We start from the raw sequence: 24,883 nt of genomic DNA on the forward strand, positions 1-24,883 counted from the left end.
GACACCTACAGAGGCGACTCCTACGGAGGCACCTCCGAGGGCCGCATCAACGGTTGTTAAATGAGACAGTCTAGCCTTCGGAGGATTTCGTGGTTGCTTCACCACGTCAGTTGAGAGAAAGAGAGGGACTGACTACAGCAAAGAAATGATTTTATTTTTAGATATATTTTTTTAATTTATATTTTGCTGTAGGAGGAGTAGAAGTGCTTCTGTCTGCGTCAGAAGCTGATTTATCTCCCATAGCTAGTATACTAGGTGGCTACATGTAGCTGAGTGAGGCTCTGCTGCCCGGAGATAAATCAGCTGCCTACTCTAACAGAGGCTCCTCCTCCTCCACAAATATAAATATAAAAACAAAATCATTTCTTTCTTGTGTTCGTTTTAGGACATTTTCCTCTCTCTCTCTGATGAGCCTTGACAGCTGAAATCAATTGTGACGTGGGATGAAGGGCAGGAACATCTGGTGACGCAACCAGGAAATCCTCCGAAGGCTAGACCATCCCTTTGAACAACTGTTAATGCGGCCTTCGGGGTCACCTCCGTAGTCCGCGTAGGCTTTGTCTTTGAAGATGATGTCACAGACATCATCTTCAAAGGAATTCTAAGTGACATCATATTATGACATCATTGAATCAGATTCAGAAGTTTACAAATAGAAGCCTCATTTTTTAAAAATCACATTTTTCTTCAGACACACAGAGAGAGGTCACCAAACAAAACTTGGATCGACATCCTGACTTGAAGACACTTGGAGATACAACCGCCAGATTCAGATCAGCAACCTCAACTTGTTTGTGCCACACAACAACTTAAAATGAGCCGCGTGGATATGGATATGTCTGAAGAATTTCTTGAGGCTTTGGAGAGAGAGAACAGCGAGCCTCTGATCTTTAATTTCATGAGACAAAACCCGCTCTTTATCTACACAGAGCCGAGAAATGACCACAGATATGATTCCAGCGTCCAGGAGGAGCCCCAGACTTCTGAAGGGGCGACATGCCGTGAGGACATGGATATGTCTGAAAAATTTCTTGAGGCTTTGGAGAGAGAGAACGGCAAGCCTCTGATCTTTAATTTCATGAGACAAAACCCGCTGTTTATCTACACAGAGCCGAGAAATGACCACAGAAATGATTCCAGCGTCCAGGAGGAGCCCCAGACCTCTGAAGGGGCAACATCTGCTGTGACAGAGACCCTCCTGAAAGATGACATCACCTCTGCGCTGGAATCATTCTTTGAAAAAGAAAAAGTCGAGGAACAGCAAATAATAATTGCGCGAATGGATTTGCTCAAAAGACGGTTTGCCTTCTGTCTGTCCCTGTTAGAGCGCAATCATTCAAAGGGAGTGAAGAAAAAATCTAACAGCAGCAAATCACGCACAGGACAGGCAAAAACAGAACAAGAAAAGGACGAGACACAACAAGGAACGTGGGACCATATCAGAATTCTCCAAAGACATTGTCTCAGCAGTATGTCAGAGTATGAAGCTGAGCTCAACAATTTGAAGAAATTGTTGGGAAACTCCAGCAGCAACAAATTACTCAGAAGACGGAGCCTGAACTTTGCTGGTCTGACAGAGACAAATGAAAATGATGTGAGTGTTCATAAGGAGCGTGACACCACTGAAGGAGACAACTCCCCACAACAAAAAATAGCTGACCAGACAGAGACTCACCTAACAGATGACTCAGATGTATCTGACAGTTCAGATACGTCTGAAGAGTCATCTGTAAATTTGAAGGCAGAGAAAAGCGACTCTTCACTGGATTCACTCCTTCAACAATTATTAGAGAAGGAGCGTGAAGGAGAATTAGACGGTGACGAAGTACTAGATAGACAGTATAACTGTATTCTGTCAAAGTACGATGGTGCACTTGACAGTTTGACAAGAGTGAACGAAAAATCTAGCTGGCTCGTATTAACAGAAACGATCCTGAACTTTGCTGGTCTGACAGAGACAAATGAAAATGATGTGAGTGTTCATAAGGAGCGTGACACCACTGAAGGAGACAACTCCCCACAACAAAAAATAGCTGACCAGACAGAGACTCACCTAACAGATGACTCAGATGACTCAGATGTATCTGACAGTTCAGATACATCTGAAGAGTCATCTGTAAATTTGAAGGCAGAGAAAAGCGACTCTTCACTGGATTCACTCCTTCAACAATTATTAGAGAAGGAGCGTGAAGGAGAATTAGACCGTTATGAAGTCCTAGATAGACAGTGTAACTGTATTCTGTCAAAGTACGATCGTGCACTTGACAGTTTGACAAGAGTGAACGAAAAATCTAGCTGGCTCGTATTAACAGAAACGATCCTGAGGTCTGTTGGTCTTGAAGAGACTGATGAAAAAGATTTACCAGTCCACAAGGAGCAGGAGACCACTGAAGGGGACGACCTCCTCCTACACCTTCCTTCAGATGAGGCGACTTCCAGCAGCACAATTCTCCCTGAAAAGGAGCTGAGCTTTGTGCGTTCAGAGTGTGTGGACAGGCCTGAATCTAAAGGGGAAAGCTTTGCCACAGAGATCAAGGCCTTGAGAGATGAAGTGAATCAGCTCAAGCATGAAAACTCAGTGGCAGCAAAGAGTTATTCCCTGAGGGTGGCCCAGCTGGAAGAGAAGCTCTCATGGTATGAGAAAGGAGCTAGACCAAAGACTGTCAGGATCAGATTAGACCATACTGCCACCAGTGAGGGAAACCATGATTCTGGGCAGCGGAAAAAGCCCTTCATTGAGGAAAACATTGATTCCAGGAAGCTGAAAACGCCCATGATTAGTAACATTAAGGATTTTTGTCAGCAGAAAGAGTCCATCGAGAAAATAATCCTTCTGGGCGGCAGAAATATCCTGTCCTTGAGGAAGCTCCTGACTCTGGGCGGCGGAAAAACCCTGTCCTTGAGGAAGCTCCTGACTCTGGGCGGCGGAAAAATCCTGGCCTTGAGGAAGGTCCTGACTCTGGGCGGCGGAAAAATCCTGGCCTTGAGGAAGCTCCTGACTCTGGGCGGCGGAAAAACCCTGTCATTGAGGAAGGTCCTGACTCTGGGCGGCGGAAAAACCCTGTCATTGAGGAAGGTCCTGACTCTGGGCGGCAGAAAAATCCTGGCCTTGAGGAAGCTCCTGACTCTGAGCGGCGGAAAAACCCTGTCGTTGAGGAAGGTCCTGACTCTGAGCGGCGGAAAAACCCTGTCATTGAGGAAGGTCCTGACTCTGGGCGGCGGAAAAACCCTGTCGTTGAGGAAGGTCCTGGCTCTGGGCAGCAGGAGAACCCTGTCATTGAGGTAGGTCCTGACTCTGGGCAGCAGGAGAACCCTGTCATCGAGGAAGGTCCTGACTCTGGGCAGGAAAAGCCCAAGAAAAAGCGGAAGGGCTGGAAAAAATTTATTTATTATGTCAAACCCTGGCATTGGGTTAAAAGTAGAAGATAATCTTCCATCTACCTGGTTGGAAGCTGTGACAGTTTTCAATCTGCTCTCTGCCAGGAGCTATGTGGGGTTTTCTCTGGGAGCTCCAGTTTCCCCCACATTCAAAAAAAAAAAAAAAAAATTTTGTAAATGCCCGCGCAGCTCCCCCCTCCAAGTCTGACTCCTGAGGGGGAGCAGGCGAAGTACATTGAACCCGGGTATTAGACTAAAAGATAGAAGGTGAGATTATTCTTCCTCAGTAATAGTTTGAGATTCTGAAATTGACATTGAAAAACTGTCATTTTAGTGTTTTTGTCAAACTATTATTGAGCTAAAAGGTTCGCGCGGTAATCAATGATTTGAAGTTGTGGCCTCACAGTTTAAAATTTTCAAAATCGGTCGTTTTCCACTTTTTTTTTCCTTTTTAAAATAAAAACAAATAAATATGTATTAGTATCTTTTTCAATATTCCGTTTGTAAGTCCGGATCAGATAAAGGGAAGTTGAAATACTGGCCACAGGCCATATTTGATTTTATTTTTTAATTTGTTTGATCTGCATGATCCGGAAGTTCGAAATTTTTGTCGGCAAGGTTCAAAACTAAGAGGAGAGTTGTGACTGTGGGCAGTTTAGTTTAACACCATGGTCACATTGGGGCCACGTGCGCATGTTATTAAGGAGTTGTTTGAAGCTGGCAAAACACACAAATTTCTACCACGCTGCAGCAGATGGGTATCCAGCAGTGCTCCGAAATGAGTGTCAGAAGATTCTGTGCTCAGCACGGACCCAAGCAAAAAGGGTACGTTACTGACAGAGAGCTGGAGAGGGCGGTGCATGGTTCAATAACTGAGGTAAGTTTTCTTGTTTGTTTCGGTCTACAGTTAATCAGCTGGCCTGATGTTCTGTGCATAGGTTACTGTCTGTGATTTAAAACGCTGATTAAATGGTTATTTCTCTCAGAACAGACGGGCCTTTCTTATGGCCACATTCATCAGCCGTATCATGATTTCCGATGGCAGGTTAACAGAATAACAGACATTAAACGGCGAAAAGCGCTGTTGTAATTAACCCCTGTGATATCCCTTGTTGCAAATGTCTGTGAATGTTGTATTCAAAGTGCTGTTGTAATCAATCTCTGTGATATTCATTGTTGTGAATGTTTGTGAATGTTGTATTGTAATGTGACAAAGATGGAACATTGATTAATCATAAAAATGTAAATTGCTGCGTTTAATGTCTGTTATTCTGTTTACCTGCTGTCAGAAATCATGATACGGCTGATGAATGTCTTCAGGTCGACCCTCTTCTGCACGTCATAAACCTGCGGCCATAAGATTAGCCCGTCTGTTACGAGAGAAATAGCTATTTAATCAGCGTTTTAATTCAGAGACAGAGTAAGCTATGCACGGAACATCAGGCCAGCTGATTAACTGTAGACCGAAATAGACAAGAAAACTTACCTCATTTGTTGAGCCATGCTCCAGCTCTCTGTCAGATATGTTCCCATTTCGCTTGGGTCCGTGCTGAGCACAGAGTCTTGTTACACTCATTTGGGAGCATGGCTGGATACCCATTTGCTGCAGTGTGGTAGAAATATCTGAATGTGTCTTGACAACTCCTTAATAACCCGCGTGTGGCTCCAATGTGGCCATGGTGTTAAACTAAACTGCCCACAGTCACATCTGTCCTCTTACTTTCAAACTTTGCCAACAAAAATATGAAGTTCGGGTCACGCAGATCAGACAAATTGAATAGTGAAATCCAATTTGGCTTGTGGCCATATTTCAGCTTTCCTTTATTTGATCTGAATTTTAAAAAATGGAGTATTGAAAACAAACTAATTTTCATTTATTGTTTTCTTTTCAAAAGGGAAAATGGAAAAACGACCCGTTTTTAATTTAGTGTTTTTGATTCTGAATTTAATATTAATTCAGCAAATTTTGCACAGATTCAGTTTACCCCAAACTTAAAAACAAACAAAAAAAACTGAAAAAAGGCCCGGACACCGTGCTCTCCAAGTGTGGCTCCTGAGGTGACCTCGGTGTGCAGATACGGTACATGAAGTTGAGCTTTGTTGGTCTGAAAGAGACAAATGAAAATGATTTACGCGCCTGGGACAGTTCAGATACATCGAGTCAGCTGTAACTTTGAAGGCAGAGAAAAGCGACTCTTCACTGGATTCACTCTTTCAACGAGAATTAGAGAAGGAATATGAAGGAAAAGTATGACGCTGCACTCAACAGTTTGAAGGCAGAGAACAACGAATCCAGCAGCAGCTCAGGAGAGAACTCGAGCTCGAGAAAAAGAAAATGATATCAGGAGGAGGTGAAGTCAGACAGGACCCTGATGGATTAGGTGGTTCAGTTACTGATGTTGGTTTTAGGTATGGTTGTGTTCATTTGCTTTATAGTGCAGAAACTGTAATCAGTCTGCCACGTCCTGTGTACGGTTTTCTCTGGGGGCTCCAGTTTTCCGGACACATTAAAAAATGTATTTTAAAAACTTGAAAAGGATGTCAGGGTTCAATGTAACTCACCTGCATACTGCCCCCACCCCAATCTGGCTCCTGAGGGGGGGCAGTATGGAGGTGAGTTACATTGAACCCTGACATTACACTAAAAATTAGAAGACAGGACTTTTCAACTTGATCAGGACTTTCACATTTTGGACTTGACATTTGGACTTAAATTAACATTGACCTCATAGTTGATTGTCACATCACTGTTTTCAGTCTACTATCGGTCACCTGCTTTGTGGGTTTTCTCTGGGTGCTCCAGTTTCCCCCACAAATATTTCAAATAAAACAATACTTACAAATAAATAAATCAACAAAGTGAATTATTAAGCATTTTTAGCCATTTGTTAATCATTTTAGCTAAATTTGTCAGATTGATCAATCAATTTGTGTTGAATACATCAGGCATAAATTATCATTAATAATGAAAGTAAATTATACACATTGAATGTTCTTAGTTACTAAAACAAAAATCAGTCAAAAGAAAAAACAATGAAGAGATTATCATAGCAATAATAATAATAATAATAATGGTTTAAGTTAGGTGTCTGAAATTAGGTCTGTGGAAAACACAAGATGAAGATACTTTAACGTTTTGTTCTACGATATAAAATAGCTCAGTAAATATCCCACTCATGAACTCTGAGCCTTTTATGTGTCTTATTAGATATGGTTTCCAACAAGTGGCTATATTATTCTACAGAACATCATCACATCGAGCCGCGCCAAACGCAGCTTTACAGCCTCGTGACAGTGCGACCGTGGTGTTGTTTGTTATAGCCTAACATTAGCTTTCACTCTGGCAATTATATTTAAGCTTCAAAAATCCTGAAAGTGTCGTTTGTTTGTGGAGATTATCTGACTGAACAAAACATGTTGGTATCATAAACGTTTGTGTACCACAGTGCTTCTTTTCTGCAATAATCAAATATCCAGTGGAAAAATCTCATCAGATTTTGAGGAGGGAACGAGAGAAACGTTACTTTTGGGTTTGGCTTACAGACAAACATCATCCTTGGAGCACTTAATATGGTACATTTATATTTATATAAATTAATGAATACATATTTACATACATATGTGGTGGGTCAAAATAAAAAAAAAAATTCAAAAATGAGGTAGAGTAAAATGTACACATTAAATGTTCTCATCACCTTAAATTAAAAAATAAAGAAAGACCAGAAATTGCGCTTATTCTTATTGTCAATGAAATTCTTTGTTAATTCACAGTTACTAGGTCCATTTCTCATAACACCGTTTAAAACATTTCATATGCCTTGAATGTTGTTTTTATTGTTATCGAATCATTTATTATAATATTCTAGTTGTTTTTCTACTTGCAGGCATTTTGTTACTCCATTGTAATCCATGGACTCTGCATGTTTCTGTTCTCTGTTGTAAAAGCTCAGTCTAAAGTCTTCAGACTGTGAGATATTTGCAATTACTGCAACCTACACTCTGCAGCATGAATCTTTATAAACTTGGGTACAACATCAAGTTTGATGTATGTGTTGCTCCCACGAATCACGTTAGACTCAGGGTAGACATATATCAAAAGCATCATAGATTTATTCTGAAAAATAAATTAAGAAAAATAATTATTGGCTGTTCTTCAGTTGCCTCTGTGTCTAACAGCCAACTGATCAGGCACAACTCAATACAAATATATGCAAACATATTTAAACATTCTTCTAAAATTCTTATGATCAGTACATTGACAGAAACATTAGATTATTTCAAAGATTAGTTCAACTGTACAGGTTACAAATTAATATCACAATTTCCTGCATGTTCCCTTTTCCATTTAAAGCCTGTTATTGTGTTTAAACTTTATATTTACAATCTAACAGTTTCCTGTCCTCTCCTCCCATGCCTAGGTCCTGACCCAGATGGATATTGTTGCTATGACAACGGGTCTTGGCCTCTGTGACCATATCGAGCCAGCCCCCACGACGTTTTGGTGGTGCATGTAGAAAAGACATTACAGTAAGAGCATGAAACACCTGCTTTGCAAAAACAAGCCTGCTGCTGGGGTAACTATCGCTGATGAAGTGGAGGCTGGCTTCGCAGCAGTCAATGACAGGATACAGTGATGTAAAATTTCAAAATAAAAGTCATTTGAAATATCACAAATAATTAATGGTTGCAGGAAAATGAGGATTCATAGTAAAACTTTGTTTCGACAGACTCAAGCAAAAATGAAGGCAATCTGATGTGGAATTTCAAAGTAACAGCCCATCTAAGATTAATATCTTGACCTTTTTTAATTTGAAATTGAAAGTGAAAGCAGTCCACGCGGTGACCACAGCAGCCCACCCGCTGATCGCAGCAGCTAACCGGGCATTCAGCAGCAGCCTACCCAGTGACGCCCGATTAGCCCGGCTAACTACAGGCTAACCCAAAGCCTAGTACGCTCATCGGTAACTAGGGGCCACTGTCTAACTTAAACAATCATATACCCATGTGGCTGTCACTATAACCTACATTCCCATAGCTAGTATGCTAGGTGGCTACGTGTTAGAATTGCTAACGTCACGTATTAGGAAGTAAATTATGAGATTTTAATGTCCCTCTAACTTCAACATATCTGGTGTTTGATTTTCAAATGAGTAAAAACCCACATGAAGTTAAATCAACGCTCCGATCTCCGCTCTGTGCCGCCATTGTGACAATTACTTTTGAAAATCGCGGGCGCACAGGGAATCTTGGGAAATGGAGGGCCGCGAAGGACAGTAGCGATGTGTTCTCCAAAAAGAGGGGAAAAAAAGGCCACGTTTGTGGGCTGTATAAGAAGTAGCCTTCGAATTGTTACTAAATGTGACAGCTTTTGCGCAGTGCTGTGATATAATTGGCCTTCGAATGCAGCCTCCGAAGGATGCAGACCTTCGGAGGTCGCAGCCTACGCGGTCTACGGAGGCGACACCTACGGAGGCGACACCTACGGAGGCACCTCCGAGGGTTGATTCCTGCTGTCAACGCTCGCCAGAGAAGGAGAGAGGGAGAGAGTGAGAGAAAGGGGGGGGGGTTACTACAGCAAAGAAATGATTTTATTTTTAGATATATTTTTTTAATTTATATTTTGCTGTAGGAGGAGTAGAAGTGCTTCTGTCTGCGTCAGAAGCTGATTTATCTCCCATAGCTAGTATGCTAGGTGGCTACGTGTAGCTGAGTGAGGCTCTGCTGCCCGGAGATAAATCAGCTGCCTACTCTAACAGAGGCTCCTCCTCCTCCACAAATATAAATATAAAAACAAAATCATTTCTTTCTTTTGTTCGTTTTAGGACATTTTCCTCTCTCCCTCTGATGAGTCTTGACAGCTGAAATCAATTGTGACGTGGGATGAAGGGCAGGAACATCTGGTGATGCAACCAGGAAATCCTCCGAAGGCTAGACCATCCCGTTGAACAACTGTTAATGCGGCCTTCGGGGTCACCTCCGTAGTCCGTGTAGGCCGCGTCCTCCGAAGGATGCAGTCCCTGAATTGGTACACAGCTTCAATGATGTCTCTGTCTTTATACTTTGTACCTGTATTTGTGTATGTGAGTGAGGCTACTGTGAGAAGCGTTATTTCTTCATTTGACGTTGAAAACTTCTTCTATGATGTCCTGAAGCTTTGTGTTGGCAGCTGATAGCATGTAATCTTGTTTTGTTTTGTTTTTTATTGTTTTTACATATTAAGAACTATTACATACAGTGAAATTTGTGTGTAATTTGTGCCTTTGTGTAATAACTTTGAGGAAATGTCAAAAGTAGTCAAGTTCTTTCTACATACAACTTGAACACAAACAGAAAACTCTCAAAACAAAGTCCACACTATACTCAAAACCTAAATTATGACAAAATAAAACAATCCATTTTGTAAAAGAAATTAAGTTTGATTTAACAGACACTCAAATGGAAATACAAAGATCCAATCTGATGAACACAAGATAAATAAAGCTTTTTTTTATAGTCTGCATAGCGTTTATGTTATCCCATCACCAGGGACCGTGAATTAGACTGTAACGCCACCATGCAGTTTCACCTCCCTTCTTCGGCATTTAAAACAACAACAAGGTCACCTTCCGTGTCTAACAGATCTTGCGAGCTTTTTCCCTCCTTAAGTCGACACCTCTCTGGTGGACTTGGCCCTTGGCTATCCTGGTGATGCATCTGCAGTCCAGATTCATGCAGCTCCTCCTGCACACGCTCTGATCCATACCGGTGATGTACCTGGAGTCAACACAATCATTCCCCAAATGACCAGAAAAAGTCGCTAGATTTGTCGCTGGTCACTCTAATTAAGTCGCAGAGGGGGGTCTGAAAAGTTGGCAACACTGCATTTGCTTTCTAATCACAGAGAAACAGTTTTCACACAACATAATGTAGGTACTAGAGCTGTGTTTTTTGTTCGTTGTTTTTTTTAAAAGGTTTCTTTTCATTTTTAAGGTGTTGTTTTTTCAACCTTTTTTTTGGTGGGGTGTTTTTAATCATTTTAAGTTTGGGGGATTTTTCAAATTTGGTGATCGGTGATGAAAGTTTTATCTTTTGTCATACTTTATATTTTTTTAAAAACAAACCTTTGTTTTTTTTTTACTGATTTATTTTTAAAAAATTATCTGGAGTCGTCTTTGAAAAAACTCCTCGTGCTTATGTCTGCATGCAGGATGTATACTTTCTGAATGTTGCTTCGGTTTGAATGGTTTCATGCTTTCATGTGCAAGCACTTGACTACATACCACAAACTGGGTTTTCTGTCCCTTTTTACCTTCTATATATCTCACTTTACGTGACTTTTTAAAGCATGTTGATAGGATAAGCGGTTCAAAAGTCAGACTTAAGAAGGAAGTCTTTATAAACATGACAACACATTGCTCGTCTCTTATCCACCTGCTCTCCATTGCTGTCCTCAATATACAAAAATCCACATTTTCAATACTGTGGTTCACATTCGCGCGTTGCCATCTTGCCCCTGAACATCAACACAAACTTAGAGTGAGCATCAATCAAATGATGATTACTATGGCTACTGTGCCAGACTGCTTTGTGTCTCGTGACTGCTTGGTGTCTCTGTGGAAAGGCCTGAACCCACAGACGTGCCTGTGGAGTCAACCAGGGAAAGAGAGGGAGAGACAGAGCTGCTGTCTGCAGGATTTCTGTGCTGAGGTTACTGAGTGGAGCTGCAAGAGAGTCCCAGGCTCAACGCTCCAACCACAGCTCCCTGTGATGACACCCCACATGGCCTAGTTATCTGAAGATTTAGGCTAATGTAGTCTCAAATAAAATAAAAAACGATTGGTTTAGTTTTATTTTATTTATTATTTATTTATTTATTTTATTTTTTAATTGGGACAAAACTACTAGCTATTTAAATAAAATTATGAAAATCACAACCTCAAAATGAAAAATAGAAACTAATGACCTGAAAAAGAAGAAATATATCAGTCAAAACTATAAAAATACAATTCTCTAAAACTTAAAATAATATAAATATATATATTATTAAAAAACTTAAAATAATTGAAAAAAAAAACACTAATTATAAAAAATCATTTAAAAAAATCACCAAAAAGATTTATATAAAAAAGAAAATTAGAGAGACATTTTTTAACATTTTTTTAAAACAACTACCTCAAAATGAATAAGAAAACTGGAAAATACCAATTCTCAATGCAGAGAAATCTCAAAACAGAAATACATCCAAAACACTCACAATCCTGACACAAAAAAAAATCAATGAATTAATAATTATTTATTTTATATAATCAGAAATAATCAAATTTATATTAAATAAATAGATAGATAAAGGACATACCCAAAACCTCAAAATCATAAAAATATCAACAACCCTAAACTCAAAATTATAAAGGATCAAGAAGAAAAAGTATATTTGAAAAAAAAAATCAACATTGTAGAAATGGAGAATAAAAGCAGCCATAACATAGCTCTGTGTGTGTGTGTGTGTGTGTGTGTGTGTGTGTGTGTGTGTGTGTTTGATGACATCAGACCGTTTCCTCAGTGACTGATGATGTCACAGACTCAGGCGTGACATCAAGTGTCTTTGAAGATGATGTCACAGACATCATCTTCAAAGGAATTCTAAGTGACATCATATTATGACATCATTGAATCAGATTCAGAAGTTTACAAATAGAAGCCTCATTTTTTAAAAATCACATTTTTCTTCAGACACACAGAGAGAGGTCACCAAACAAAACTTGGATCGACATCCTGACTTGAAGACACTTGGAGATACAACCGCCAGATTCAGATCAGCAACCTCAACTTGTTTTGTGCCACACAACAACTTAAAATGAGCCGCGTGGATATGGATATGTCTGAAGAATTTCTTGAGGCTTTGGAGAGAGAGAACAGCGAGCCTCTGATCTTTAATTTCATGAGACAAAACCCGCTCTTTATCTACACAGAGCCGAGAAATGACCACAGATATGATTCCAGCGTCCAGGAGGAGCCCCAGACTTCTGAAGGGGCGACATGCCGTGAGGACATGGATATGTCTGAAAAATTTCTTGAGGCTTTGGAGAGAGAGAACGGCAAGCCTCTGATCTTTAATTTCATGAGACAAAACCCGCTGTTTATCTACACAGAGCCGAGAAATGACCACAGAAATGATTCCAGCGTCCAGGAGGAGCCCCAGACCTCTGAAGGGGCAACATCTGCTGTGACAGAGACCCTCCTGAAAGATGACATCACCTCTGCGCTGGAATCTTTCTTTGAAAAAGAAAAAGTCGAGGAACAGCAAATAATAATTGCGCGAATGGATTTGCTCAAAAGACGGTTTGCCTTCTGTCTGTCCCTGTTAGAGCGCAATCATTCAAAGGGAGTGCAGAAAAAATCTAACAGCAGCAAATCACGCACAGGACAGACAAAAACAGAACAAGAAAAGGACGAGACACAACAAGGAACGTGGGACCATATCAGAATTCTCCAAAGACATTGTCTCAGCAGTATGTCAGAGTATGAAGCTGAGCTCAACAATTTGAAGAAATTGTTGGGAAACTCCAGCAGCAGCAAATTACTCAGAAGACGGAGCCTGAACTTTGCTGGTCTGACAGAGACAAATGAAAATGATGTGAGTGTTCATAAGGAGCGTGACACCACTGAAGGAGACAACTCCCCACAACAAAAAATAGCTGACCAGACAGAGACTCACCTAACAGATGACTCAGATGTATCTGACAGTTCAGATACGTCTGAAGAGTCATCTGTAAATTTGAAGGCAGAGAAAAGCGACTCTTCACTGGATTCACTCCTTCAACAATTATTAGAGAAGGAGCGTGAAGGAGAATTAGACGGTGACGAAGTACTAGATAGACAGTATAACTGTATTCTGTCAAAGTACGATGGTGCACTTGACAGTTTGACAAGAGTGAACGAAAAATCTAGCTGGCTCGTATTAACAGAAACGATCCTGAACTTTGCTGGTCTGACAGAGACAAATGAAAATGATGTGAGTGTTCATAAGGAGCGTGACACCACTGAAGGAGACAACTCCCCACAACAAAAAATAGCTGACCAGACAGAGACTCACCTAACAGATGACTCAGATGACTCAGATGTATCTGACAGTTCAGATACATCTGAAGAGTCATCTGTAAATTTGAAGGCAGAGAAAAGCGACTCTTCACTGGATTCACTCCTTCAACAATTATTAGAGAAGGAGCGTGAAGGAGAATTAGACCGTTATGAAGTCCTAGATAGACAGTGTAACTGTATTCTGTCAAAGTACGATCGTGCACTTGACAGTTTGACAAGAGTGAACGAAAAATCTAGCTGGCTCGTATTAACAGAAACGATCCTGAGGTCTGTTGGTCTTGAAGAGACTGATGAAAAAGATTTACCAGTCCACAAGGAGCAGGAGACCACTGAAGGGGACGACCTCCTCCTACACCTTCCTTCAGATGAGGCGACTTCCAGCAGCACAATTCTCCCTGAAAAGGAGCTGAGCTTTGTGCGTTCAGAGTGTGTGGACAGGCCTGAATCTAAAGGGAAAGCTTTGCCACAGAGATCAAGGCCTTGAGAGATGAAGTGAATCAGCTCAAGCATGAAAACTCAGTGGCAGCAAAGAGTTATTCCCTGAGGGTGGCCCAGCTGGAAGAGAAGCTCTCATGGTATGAGAAAGGAGCTAGACCAAAGACTGTCAGGTTCAGATTAGACCATACTGCCACCAGTGAGGGAAACCATGATTCTGGGCAGCGGAAAAAGCCCTTCATTGAGGAAAACATTGATTCCAGGAAGCTGAAAACGCCCATGATTAGTAACATTAAGGATTTTTGTCAGCAGAAAGAGTCCATCGTAGAAAATAATCCTTCTGGGCGGCAGAAATATCCTGTCCTTGAGGAAGCTCCTGACTCTGGGCGGCGGAAAAACCCTGTCCTTGAGGAAGCTCCTGACTCTGGGCGGCGGAAAAATCCTGGCCTTGAGGAAGGTCCTGACTCTGGGCGGCGGAAAAATCCTGGCCTTGAGGAAGCTCCTGACTCTGGGCGGCGGAAAAACCCTGTCATTGAGGAAGGTCCTGACTCTGGGCGGCGGAAAAACCCTGTCATTGAGGAAGGTCCTGACTCTGGGCGGCAGAAAAATCCTGGCCTTGAGGAAGCTCCTGACTCTGAGCGGCGGAAAAACCCTGTCGTTGAGGAAGGTCCTGACTCTGGGCGGCGGAAAAACCCTGTCGTCGAGGAAGGTCCTGACTCTGGGCAGCAGGAGAACCCTGTCATTGAGGAAGGTCCTCACTCTGGGCAGCAGGAGAACCCTGTCATTGAGGAAGGTCCTGACTCTGGGCAGCAGGAGAACCCTGTCATTGAGGAAGGTCCTGACTCTGGGCAGCAGGAGAACCCTGTCATTGAGGTAGGTCCTGACTCTGGGCAGCAGGAGAACCCTGTCATCGAGGAAGGTCCTGACTCTGGGCAGGAAAAGCCCAAGAAAAAGCGGAAGGGCTGGAAAAAATTTATTTATTATGTCAAACCCTGGCATTGGGTTAAAAAGTAGAAGATAATCTTCCATCTACCTGGTTGGAAGCTGTGACAGTTTTCAATCTGCTCTCTGCCAGGAGCTATGTGGGGTTTTCTCTGGGAGCTCCAGTTTCCCCCACATTCAAAAAAAAAAAAAATTTTGTAAATGCCCGCGCAGCTCCCCCCTCCAAGTCTGACTCCTGAGGGGAGCAGGCTAAGTACATTGAACCCGGTATTAGACTAAAAGATAGAAGGTGAGATTATTCTTCCTCAGTAATAGTTTGAGATTCTGAAATTGACATTGAAAAACTGTCATTTTAGTGTTTTTGTCAAACTATTATTGAGCTAAAAGGTTCGCGCGGTAATCAATGATTTGAAGTTGTGGCCTCACAGTTTAAAATTTTCAAAATCGGTCGTTTTCCACTTTTTTTTCCTTTTTAAAATAAAAACAAATAAATATGTATTAGTATCTTTTTCAATATTCCGTTTGTAAGTCCGGATCAGATAAAGGGAAGTTGAAATACTGGCCACAGGCCATATTTGATTTTATTTTTTAATTTGTTTGATCTGCATGATCCGGAAGTTCGAAATTTTTGTCGGCAAGGTTCAAAACTAAGAGGAGAGTTGTGACTGTGGGCAGTTTAGTTTAACACCATGGTCACATTGGGGCCACGTGCGCATGTTATTAAGGAGTTGTTTGAAGCTGGCAAAACACACAAATTTCTACCACGCTGCAGCAGATGGGTATCCAGCAGTGCTCCGAAATGAGTGTCAGAAGATTCTGTGCTCAGCACGGACCCAAGCAAAAAGGGTACGTATCTGACAGAGAGCTGGAGAGGGCGGTGCATGGCTCAATAACTGAGGTAAGTTTTCTTGTTTGTTTCGGTCTACAGTTAATCAGCTGGCCTGATGTTCTGTGCATAGGTTACTGTCTGTGATTTAAAACGCTGATTAAATGGTTATTTCTCTCAGAACAGACGGGCCTTTCTTATGGCCACATTCATCAGCCGTATCATGATTTCCGATGGCAGGTTAACAGAATAACAGACATTAAACGGCGAAAAGCGCTGTTGTAATTAACCCCTGTGATATCCCTTGTTGCAAATGTTTGTGAATGTTGTATTCAAAGTGCTGTTGTAATCAATCTCTGTGATATTCATTGTTGTAAATGTTTATGAATGTTGTATTCAAAGTACTGTTGTCATCAACCACTGTGATATCCCCTGTTGTAAATGTTTATGAATGTTGTATTCAAAGTACTGTTGTCATCAACCACTGTGATATTCATTGTTGTGAATGTTTGTGAATGTTGTATTGTAATGTGACAAAGATGGAACATTGATTAATCATAAAAATGTAAATTGCTGCGTTTAATGTCTGTTATTCTGTTTACCTGCTGTCAGAAATCATGATACGGCTGATGAATGTCTTCAGGTCGACCCTCTTCTGCACGTCATAAACCTGCGGCCATAAGATTAGCCCGTCTGTTACGAGAGAAATAGCTATTTAATCAGCGTTTTAATTCAGAGACAGAGTAAGCTATGCACGGAACATCAGGCCAGCTGATTAACTGTAGACCGAAATAGACAAGAAAACTTACCTCATTTGTTGAGCCATGCTCCAGCTCTCTGTCAGATGTGTTCCCATTTCGCTTGGGTCCGTGCTGAGCACAGAGTCTAGTTACACTCATTTGGGAGCATGGCTGGATACCCATTTGCTGCAGTGTGGTAGAAATATCTGAATGTGTCTTGACAACTCCTTAATAACCCGCGTGTGGCTCCAATGTGGCCATGGTGTTAAACTAAACTGCCCACAGTCACATCTGTCCTCTTACTTTCAAACTTTGCCAACAAAAATATGAAGTTCGGGTCACGCAGATCAGACAAATTGAATAGTGAAATCCAATTTGGCTTGTGGCCATATTTCAGCTTTCCTTTATTTGATCTGAATTTTAAAAAATGGAGTATTGAAAACAAACTAATTTTCATTTATTGTTTTCTTTTCAAAAAGGGAAAAATGGAAAACGACCCGTTTTTTAATTTAGTGTTTTTTGATTCTGAATTTAATATTAATTCAGCAAATTTTGCACAGATTCAGTTTACCCCAAACTTAAAAAACAAACAAAAAAAAAACTGAAAAAAGGCCCGGACACCGTGCTCTCCAAGTGTGGCTCCTGAGGTGACCTCGGTGTGCAGATACGGTACATGAAGTTGAGCTTTGTTGGTCTGAAAGAGACAAATGAAAATGATTTACGCGCCTGGGACAGTTCAGATACATCGAGTCAGCTGTAACTTTGAAGGCAGAGAAAAGCGACTCTTCACTGGATTCACTCTTTCAACGAGAATTAGAGAAGGAATATGAAGGAAAAGTATGACGCTGCACTCAACAGTTTGAAGGCAGAGAACAACGAATCCAGCAGCAGCTCAGGAGAGAACTCGAGCTCGAGAAAAAGAAAATGATATCAGGAGGAGGTGAAGTCAGACAGGACCCTGATGGATTAGGTGGTTCAGTTACTGATGTTGGTTTTATGTATGGTTGTGTTCATTTGCTTTATAGTGCAGAAACTGTAATCAGTCTGCCACGTCCTGTGTACGGTTTTCTCTGGGGGCTCCAGTTTTCCGGACACATTAAAAAATGTATTTTAAAAACTTGAAAAGGATGTCAGGGTTCAATGTAACTCACCTGCATACTGCCCCCACCCCCAATCTGGCTCCTGAGGGGAGGGGGGGCAGTATGGAGGTGAGTTACATTGAACCCTGACATTACACTAAAAATTAGAAGACAGGACTTTTCAACTTGATCAGGACTTTCACATTTTGGACTTGACATTTGGACTTAAATTAACATTGACCTCATAGTTGATTGTCACATCACTGTTTTCAGTCTACTATCGGTCACCTGCTTTGTGGGTTTTCTCTGGGTGCTCCAGTTTCCCCCACAAATATTTCAAATAAAACAATACTTACAAATAAATAAATCAACAAAGTGAATTATTAAGCATTTTTAGCCATTTGTTAATCATTTTAGCTAAATTTGTCAGATTGATCAATCAATTTGTGTTGAATACATCAGGCATAAATTATCATTAATAATGAAAGTAAATTATACACATTGAATGTTCTTAGTTACTAAAACAAAAATCAGTAAAAAAGAAAAACAATGAAGAGATTATCATAGCAATAATAATAATAATAATAATAATGGTTTAAGTTAGGTGTCTGAAATTAGGTCTGTGGAAAACACAAGATGAAGATACTTTAACGTTTTGTTCTACGATATAAAATAGCTCAGTAAATATCCCACTCATGAACTCTGAGCCTTTTATGTGTCTTAAAAAAGACGGTTGCCAACAAGTGGCTAAATTAGACTACAGAACATCATCACATCGAGCCGCGCCAAACGCAGCTTTACAGCCTCGTGACAGTGCGACCGTGGTGTTGTTTGTTATAGCCTAACATTAGCTTTCACTCTGGCAATTATATTTAAGCTTCAAAAATCCTGAAAGTGTTGTTTGTTTGTGGAGATTATCTGACTGAACAAAACATGTTGGTATCATAAACTGTGTACCACAGTGCTTTTCTGCAATAATCAAATATCCAGTGGAAAAATCTCATCAGATTTTGAGGAGGGAACGAGAGAAACGTTACTTTTGGGTTTGGCTTACAGACAAACATCATCCTTGGAGCACTTAATATGGTACATTTATATTTATATAAATTAATGAATACATATTTACATACATATGTGGTGGGTCAAAATAAAAAAAAATTCAAAAATGAGGTAGAGTAAAATGTATACATTAAATGTTCTCATCACCTTAAATTAAAAAATAAAGAAAGACCAGAAATTGCGCTTATTCTTATTGTCAATGAAATTCTTTGTTAATTCACAGTTACTAGGTCCATTTCTCATAACACCGTTTAAAACATTTCATATGCCTTGAATGTTGTTTTTATTGTTATCGAATCATTTATTATAATATTCTAGTTGTTTTTCTACTTGCAGGCATTTTGTTACTCCATTGTAATCCATGGACTCTGCATGTTTCTGTTCTCTGTTGTAAAAGCTCAGTCTAAAGTCTTCAGACTGTGAGATATTTGCAATTACTGCAACCTACACTCTGCAGCATGAATCTTTATAAACTTGGGTACAACATCAAGTTTGATGTATGTGTTGCTCCCACCTAATCAATCACGTTAGACTCAGGGTAGACATATATCAAAAGCATCATAGATTTATTCTGAAAAATAAATTAAGAAAAACAATTATTGGCTGTTCTTCAGTTGCCTCTGTGTCTAACAGCCAACTGATCAGGCACAACTCAATACAAATATATGCAAACATATTTAAACATTCTTCTAAAATTCTTATGATCAGTACATTGACAGAAACATTAGATTATTTCAAAGATTAGTTCAACTGTACAGGTTACAAATTAATATCACAATTTCCTGCATGTTCCCTTTTCCATTTAAAGCCTGTTATTGTGTTTAAACTTTATATTTACAATCTAACAGTTTCCTGTCCTCTCCTCCCATGCCTAGGTCCTGACCCAGATGGATATTGTTGCTATGATAACGGGTCTTGGCCTCTGTGACCATATCGAGCCAGCCCCCACGACGTTTTGGTGGTGCATGTAGAAAAGACTTTACAGTAAGAGCATGAAACACCTGCTTTGCAAAAACAAGCCTGCTGCTGGGGTAACTATCGCTGATGAAGTGGAGGCTGGCTTCGCAGCAGTCAATGACAGGATACAGTGATGTAAAATTTCAAAATAAAAGTCATTTGAAATATCACAAATAATTAATGGTTGCAGGAAAATGAGGATTCATAGTAAAACTTTGTTTCGACAGACTCAAGCAAAAATGAAGGCAATCTGATGTGGAATTTCAAAGTAACAGCCCATCTAAGATTAATATCTTGACCTTTTTTAATTTGAAATTGAAAGTGAAAGCAGTCCACGCGGTGACCACAGCAGCCCACCCGCTGATCGCAGCAGCTAACCGGGCATTCAGCAGCAGCCTACCCAGTGACGCCCGATTAGCCCGGCTAACTACAGGCTAATCCAAAGCCTAGTACGCTCATCGGTAACTAGGGGCCACTGTCTAACTTAAACAATCATATACCCATGTGGCTGTCACTATAACCTACATTCCCATAGCTAGTATGCTAGGTGGCTACGTGTTAGAATTGCTAACGTCACGTATTAGGAAGTAAATTATGAGATTTTAATGTCCCTCTAACTTCAACATATCTGGTGTTTGATTTTCAAATGAGTAAAAACCCACATGAAGTTAAATCAACGCTCCGAACTCCGCTCTGTGCAGCAATTGTGACAATTAATATTGAAAATCATGGACGACAGGGAATCTTGGGAAATGGAGGGCCGCGAAGGACAGTAGCGATGTGTTCTCCAAAAAGAGGGGAAAAAAAGGCCACGTTTGTGGGCTGTATAAGAAGTAGCCTTCGAATTGTTACTAAATGGGACAGCTTTTGCGCAGTGCTGTGATATAATTGGCCTTTGAATGCAGCCTCCGAAGGATGCAGACCTTCGGAGGTCGCAGCCTACGCGGTCTACGGAGGCGACACCTACAGAGGCGACTCCTACGGAGGCACCTCCGAGGGTTGATTCCTGCTGTCAACGCTCGCCAGAGAAGGAGAGAGGGAGAGAGTGAGAGAAAGGGGGGGGGTTACTACAGCAAAGAAATGATTTTATTTTTAGATATATTTTTTTAATTTATATTTTGCTGTAGGAGGAGTAGAAGTGCTTCTGTCTGCGTCAGAAGCTGATTTATCTCTCATAGCTAGTATGCTAGGTGGCTACGTGTAGCTGAGTGAGGCTCTGCTGCCCGGAGATAAATCAGCTGCCTACTCTAACAGAGGCTCCTCCTCCTCCACAAATATAAATATAAAAACAAAATCATTTCTTTCTTTTGTTCGTTTTAGGACATTTTCCTCTCTCCCTCTGATGAGTCTTGACAGCTGAAATCAATTGTGACGTGGGATGAAGGGCAGGAACATCTGGTGATGCAACCAGGAAATCCTCCGAAGGCTAGACCATCCCGTTGAACAACTGTTAATGCGGCCTTCGGGGTCACCTCCGTAGTCCGTGTAGGCCGCGTCCTCCGAAGGATGCAGTCCCTGAATTGGTACACAGCTTCAATGATGTCTCTGTCTTTATACTTTGTACCTGTATTTGTGTATGTGAGTGAGGCTACTGTGAGAAGCGTTATTTCTTCATTTGACGTTGAAAACTTCTTCTATGATGTCCTGAAGCTTTGTGTTGGCAGCTGATAGCATGTAATCTTGTTTTGTTTTGTTTTTTATTGTTTTTACATATTAAGAACTATTACATACAGTGAAATTTGTGTGTAATTTGTGCCTTTGTGTAATAACTTTGAGGAAATGTCAAAAGTAGTCAAGTTCTTTCTACATACAACTTGAACACAAACAGAAAACTCTCAAAACAAAGTCCACACTATACTCAAAACCTAAATTATGACAAAATAAAACAATCCATTTTGTAAAAGAAATTAAGTTTGATTTAACAGACACTCAAATGGAAATACAAAGATCCAATCTGATGAACACAAGATAAATAAAGCTTTTTTTTATAGTCTGCATAGCGTTTATGTTATCCCATCACCAGGGACCGTAACGAGACTTTAACGCCACCATGCAGTTTCACCTCCCTTCTTCGGCATTTAAAACAACAACAAGGTCACCTTCCGTGTCTAACAGATCTTGCGAGCTTTTTCCCTCCTTAAGTCGACACCTCTCTGGTGGACTTGGCCCTTGGCTATCCTGGTGATGCATCTGCAGTCCAGATTCATGCAGCTCCTCCTGCACACGCTCTGATCCATACCGGTGATGTACCTGGAGTCAACACAATCATTCCCCAAATGACCAGAAAAAGTCGCTAGATTTGTCGCTGGTAACTCTAATTAAGTCGCAGAGGGGGGTCTGAAAAGTTGGCAACACTGCATTTGCTTTCTAATCACAGAGAAACAGTTTTCACACAACATAATGTAGGTACTAGAGCTGTGTTTTTTGTTCGTTGTTTTTTTTAAAAGGTTTCTTTTCATTTTTAAGGTGTTGTTTTTTCAAACTTTTTTTTTTGGTGGGGGGGGGGTGTTTTTTAATCATTTTAAGTTTGGGGGATTTTTCAAATTTGGTGATCGGTGATGAAAGTTTTATCTTTTGTCATACTTTATATTTTTTTAAAAACAAACCTTTGTTTTTTTTTTACTGATTTATTTTTAAAAAATTATCTGGAGTCGTCTTTGAAAAAACTCCTCGTGCTTATGTCTGCATGCAGGATGTATACTTTCTGAATGTTGCTTCGGTTTGAATGGTTTCATGCTTTCATGTGCAAGCACTTGACTACATACCACAAACTGGGGTTTCTGTCCCTTTTTACCTTCTATATATCTCACTTTACGTGACTTTTTAAAGCATGTTGATAGGATAAGCGGTTCAAAAGTCAGACTTAAGAAGGAAGTCTTTATAAACATGACAACACATTGCTCGTCTCTTATCCACCTGCTCTCCATTGCTGTCCTCAATATTCAAAAATCCACATTTTCAATACTGTGGTTCACATTCGCGCGTTGCCATCTTGCCCCTGAACATCAACACAAACTTAGAGTGAGCATCAATCAAATGATGATTACTATGGCTACTGTGCCAGACTGCTTTGTGTCTCGTGACTGCTTGGTGTCTCTGTGGAAAGGCCTGAACCCACAGACGTGCCTGTGGAGTCAACCAGGGAAAGAGAGGGAGAGACAGAGCTGCTGTCTGCAGGATTTCTGTGCTGAGGTTACTGAGTGGAGCTGCAAGAGAGTCCCAGGCTCAACGCCTCCAACCACAGCTCCCGTGATGACACCCCACATGGCCTAGTTATCTGAAGATTTAGGCTAATGTAGTCTCAAATAAAATAAAAACGATTGGTTTAGTTTTATTTTATTTATTATTTATTTATTTATTTTATTTTTAAATTGGGACAAAACTACTAGCTATTTAAATAAAATTATGAAAATCACAACCTCAAAATGAAAAATAGAAACTAATGACCTGAAAAAGAAGAAATATATCAGTCAAAACTATAAAAATACAATTCTCTAAAACTTAAAATAATATAAATATATATATTATTAAAAAACTTAAAATAATTGAAAAAAAAACACTAATTATAAAAAATCATTTAAAAAAATCACAAAAAAGATTTATATAAAAAGAAAATTAGAGAGACATTTTTAACATTTTTTTAAAACAACTACCTCAAAATGAATAAGAAAACTGGAAAATACCAATTCTCAATGCAGAGAAATCTCAAAACAGAAATACATCCAAAACACTCACAATCCTGACACAAAAAAAAATCAATGAATTAATAATTATTTATTTTATATAATCAGAAATAATCAAATTTATATTAAATAAATAGATAGATAAAGGACATACCCAAAACCTCAAAATCATAAAAATATCAACAACCCTAAACTCAAAATTATAAAGGATCAAGAAGAAAAAGTATATTTGAAAAAAAAATCAACATTGTAGAAATGGAGAATAAAAGCAGCCATAACATAGCTCTGTGTGTGTGTGTGTGTGTGTGTGTGTGTGTGTGTGTGTGTGTGTTTGATGACATCAGACCGTTTCCTCAGTGACTGATGATGTCACAGACTCAGGCGTGACATCAAGTGTCTTTGAAGATGATGTCACAGACATCATCTTCAAAGGAATTCTAAGTGACATCATATTATGACATCATTGAATCAGATTCAGAAGTTTACAAATAGAAGCCTCATTTTTTAAAAATCACATTTTTCTTCAGACACACAGAGAGAGGTCACCAAACAAAACTTGGATCGACATCCTGACTTGAAGACACTTGGAGATACAACCGCCAGATTCAGATCAGCAACCTCAACTTGTTTTGTGCCACACAACAACTTAAAATGAGCCGCGTGGATATGGATATGTCTGAAGAATTTCTTGAGGCTTTGGAGAGAGAGAACAGCGAGCCTCTGATCTTTAATTTCATGAGACAAAACCCGCTCTTTATCTACACAGAGCCGAGAAATGACCACAGATATGATTCCAGCGTCCAGGAGGAGCCCCAGACTTCTGAAGGGGCGACATGCCGTGAGGACATGGATATGTCTGAAAAATTTCTTGAGGCTTTGGAGAGAGAGAACGGCAAGCCTCTGATCTTTAATTTCATGAGACAAAACCCGCTGTTTATCTACACAGAGCCGAGAAATGACCACAGAAATGATTCCAGCGTCCAGGAGGAGCCCCAGACCTCTGAAGGGCAACATCTGCTGTGACAGAGACCCTCCTGAAAGATGACATCACCTCTGCGCTGGAATCATTCTTTGAAAAAGAAAAAGTCGAGGAACAGCAAATAATAATTGCGCGAATGGATTTGCTCAAAAGACGGTTTGCCTTCTGTCTGTCCCTGTTAGAGCGCAATCATTCAAAGGGAGTGCAGAAAAAATCTAACAGCAGCAAATCACGCACAGGACAGACAAAAACAGAACAAGAAAAGGACGAGACACAACAAGGAACGTGGGACCATATCAGAATTCTCCAAAGACATTGTCTCAGCAGTATGTCAGAGTATGAAGCTGAGCTCAACAATTTGAAGAAATTGTTGGGAAACTCCAGCAGCAGCAAATTACTCAGAAGACGGAGCCTGAACTTTGCTGGTCTGACAGAGACAAATGAAAATGATGTGAGTGTTCATAAGGAGCGTGACACCACTGAAGGAGACAACTCCCCACAACAAAAAATAGCTGACCAGACAGAGACTCACCTAACAGATGACTCAGATGACTCAGATGTATCTGACAGTTCAGATACGTCTGAAGAGTCATCTGTAAATTTGAAGGCAGAGAAAAGCGACTCTTCACTGGATTCACTCCTTCAACAATTATTAGAGAAGGAGCGTGAAGGAGAATTAGACGGTGACGAAGTACTAGATAGACAGTATAACTGTATTCTGTCAAAGT

The 24,883-nt window shown here is 40.3% G+C and overlaps 1 protein-coding gene across 2 annotated transcripts; it reads left to right on the top strand.

Moving 5' to 3' along the window:
• Window positions 1-391: 391 nt before the first annotated feature.
• LOC148188323 (uncharacterized) lies at window positions 392-9,629 on the top strand. 2 transcript variants are annotated; one of them, XR_015777986.1, is made up of 4 exons: window positions 392-550; window positions 692-3,282; window positions 7,797-7,905; window positions 9,201-9,629. XR_015777986.1 is itself a non-coding variant. In XM_088084647.1 (3 exons), the coding sequence occupies exons 2-3, from the start codon at window positions 815-817 to the stop codon at window positions 7,801-7,803; spliced, it is 2,475 nt and encodes an 824-aa protein (XP_087940773.1). In that variant the 5' UTR covers window positions 392-550; window positions 692-814; the 3' UTR covers window positions 7,804-9,629. The 2 variants fall into 2 exon arrangements, 1 of the variants encoding a protein (XP_087940773.1); XM_088084647.1 differs by having other exon boundaries at window positions 7,797-9,629.
• The last annotated feature ends 15,254 nt before the right edge of the window (window positions 9,630-24,883 follow it).

Source organism: Plectropomus leopardus, chromosome 11, assembly GCF_026936395.1.
Source record: "Plectropomus leopardus strain MGB_pleo_1.0 chromosome 11, ASM2693639v1, whole genome shotgun sequence".
Classification (NCBI taxonomy): domain Eukaryota; kingdom Metazoa; phylum Chordata; class Actinopteri; order Perciformes; family Serranidae; genus Plectropomus; species Plectropomus leopardus.

Bases quoted from the DNA above. Each gene is read 5' to 3' on its own strand.
- LOC148188323 (XM_088084647.1), top strand. From the start codon at position 815: ATGAGCCGCGTGGATATGGATATGTCTGAAGAATTTCTTGAGGCTTTG.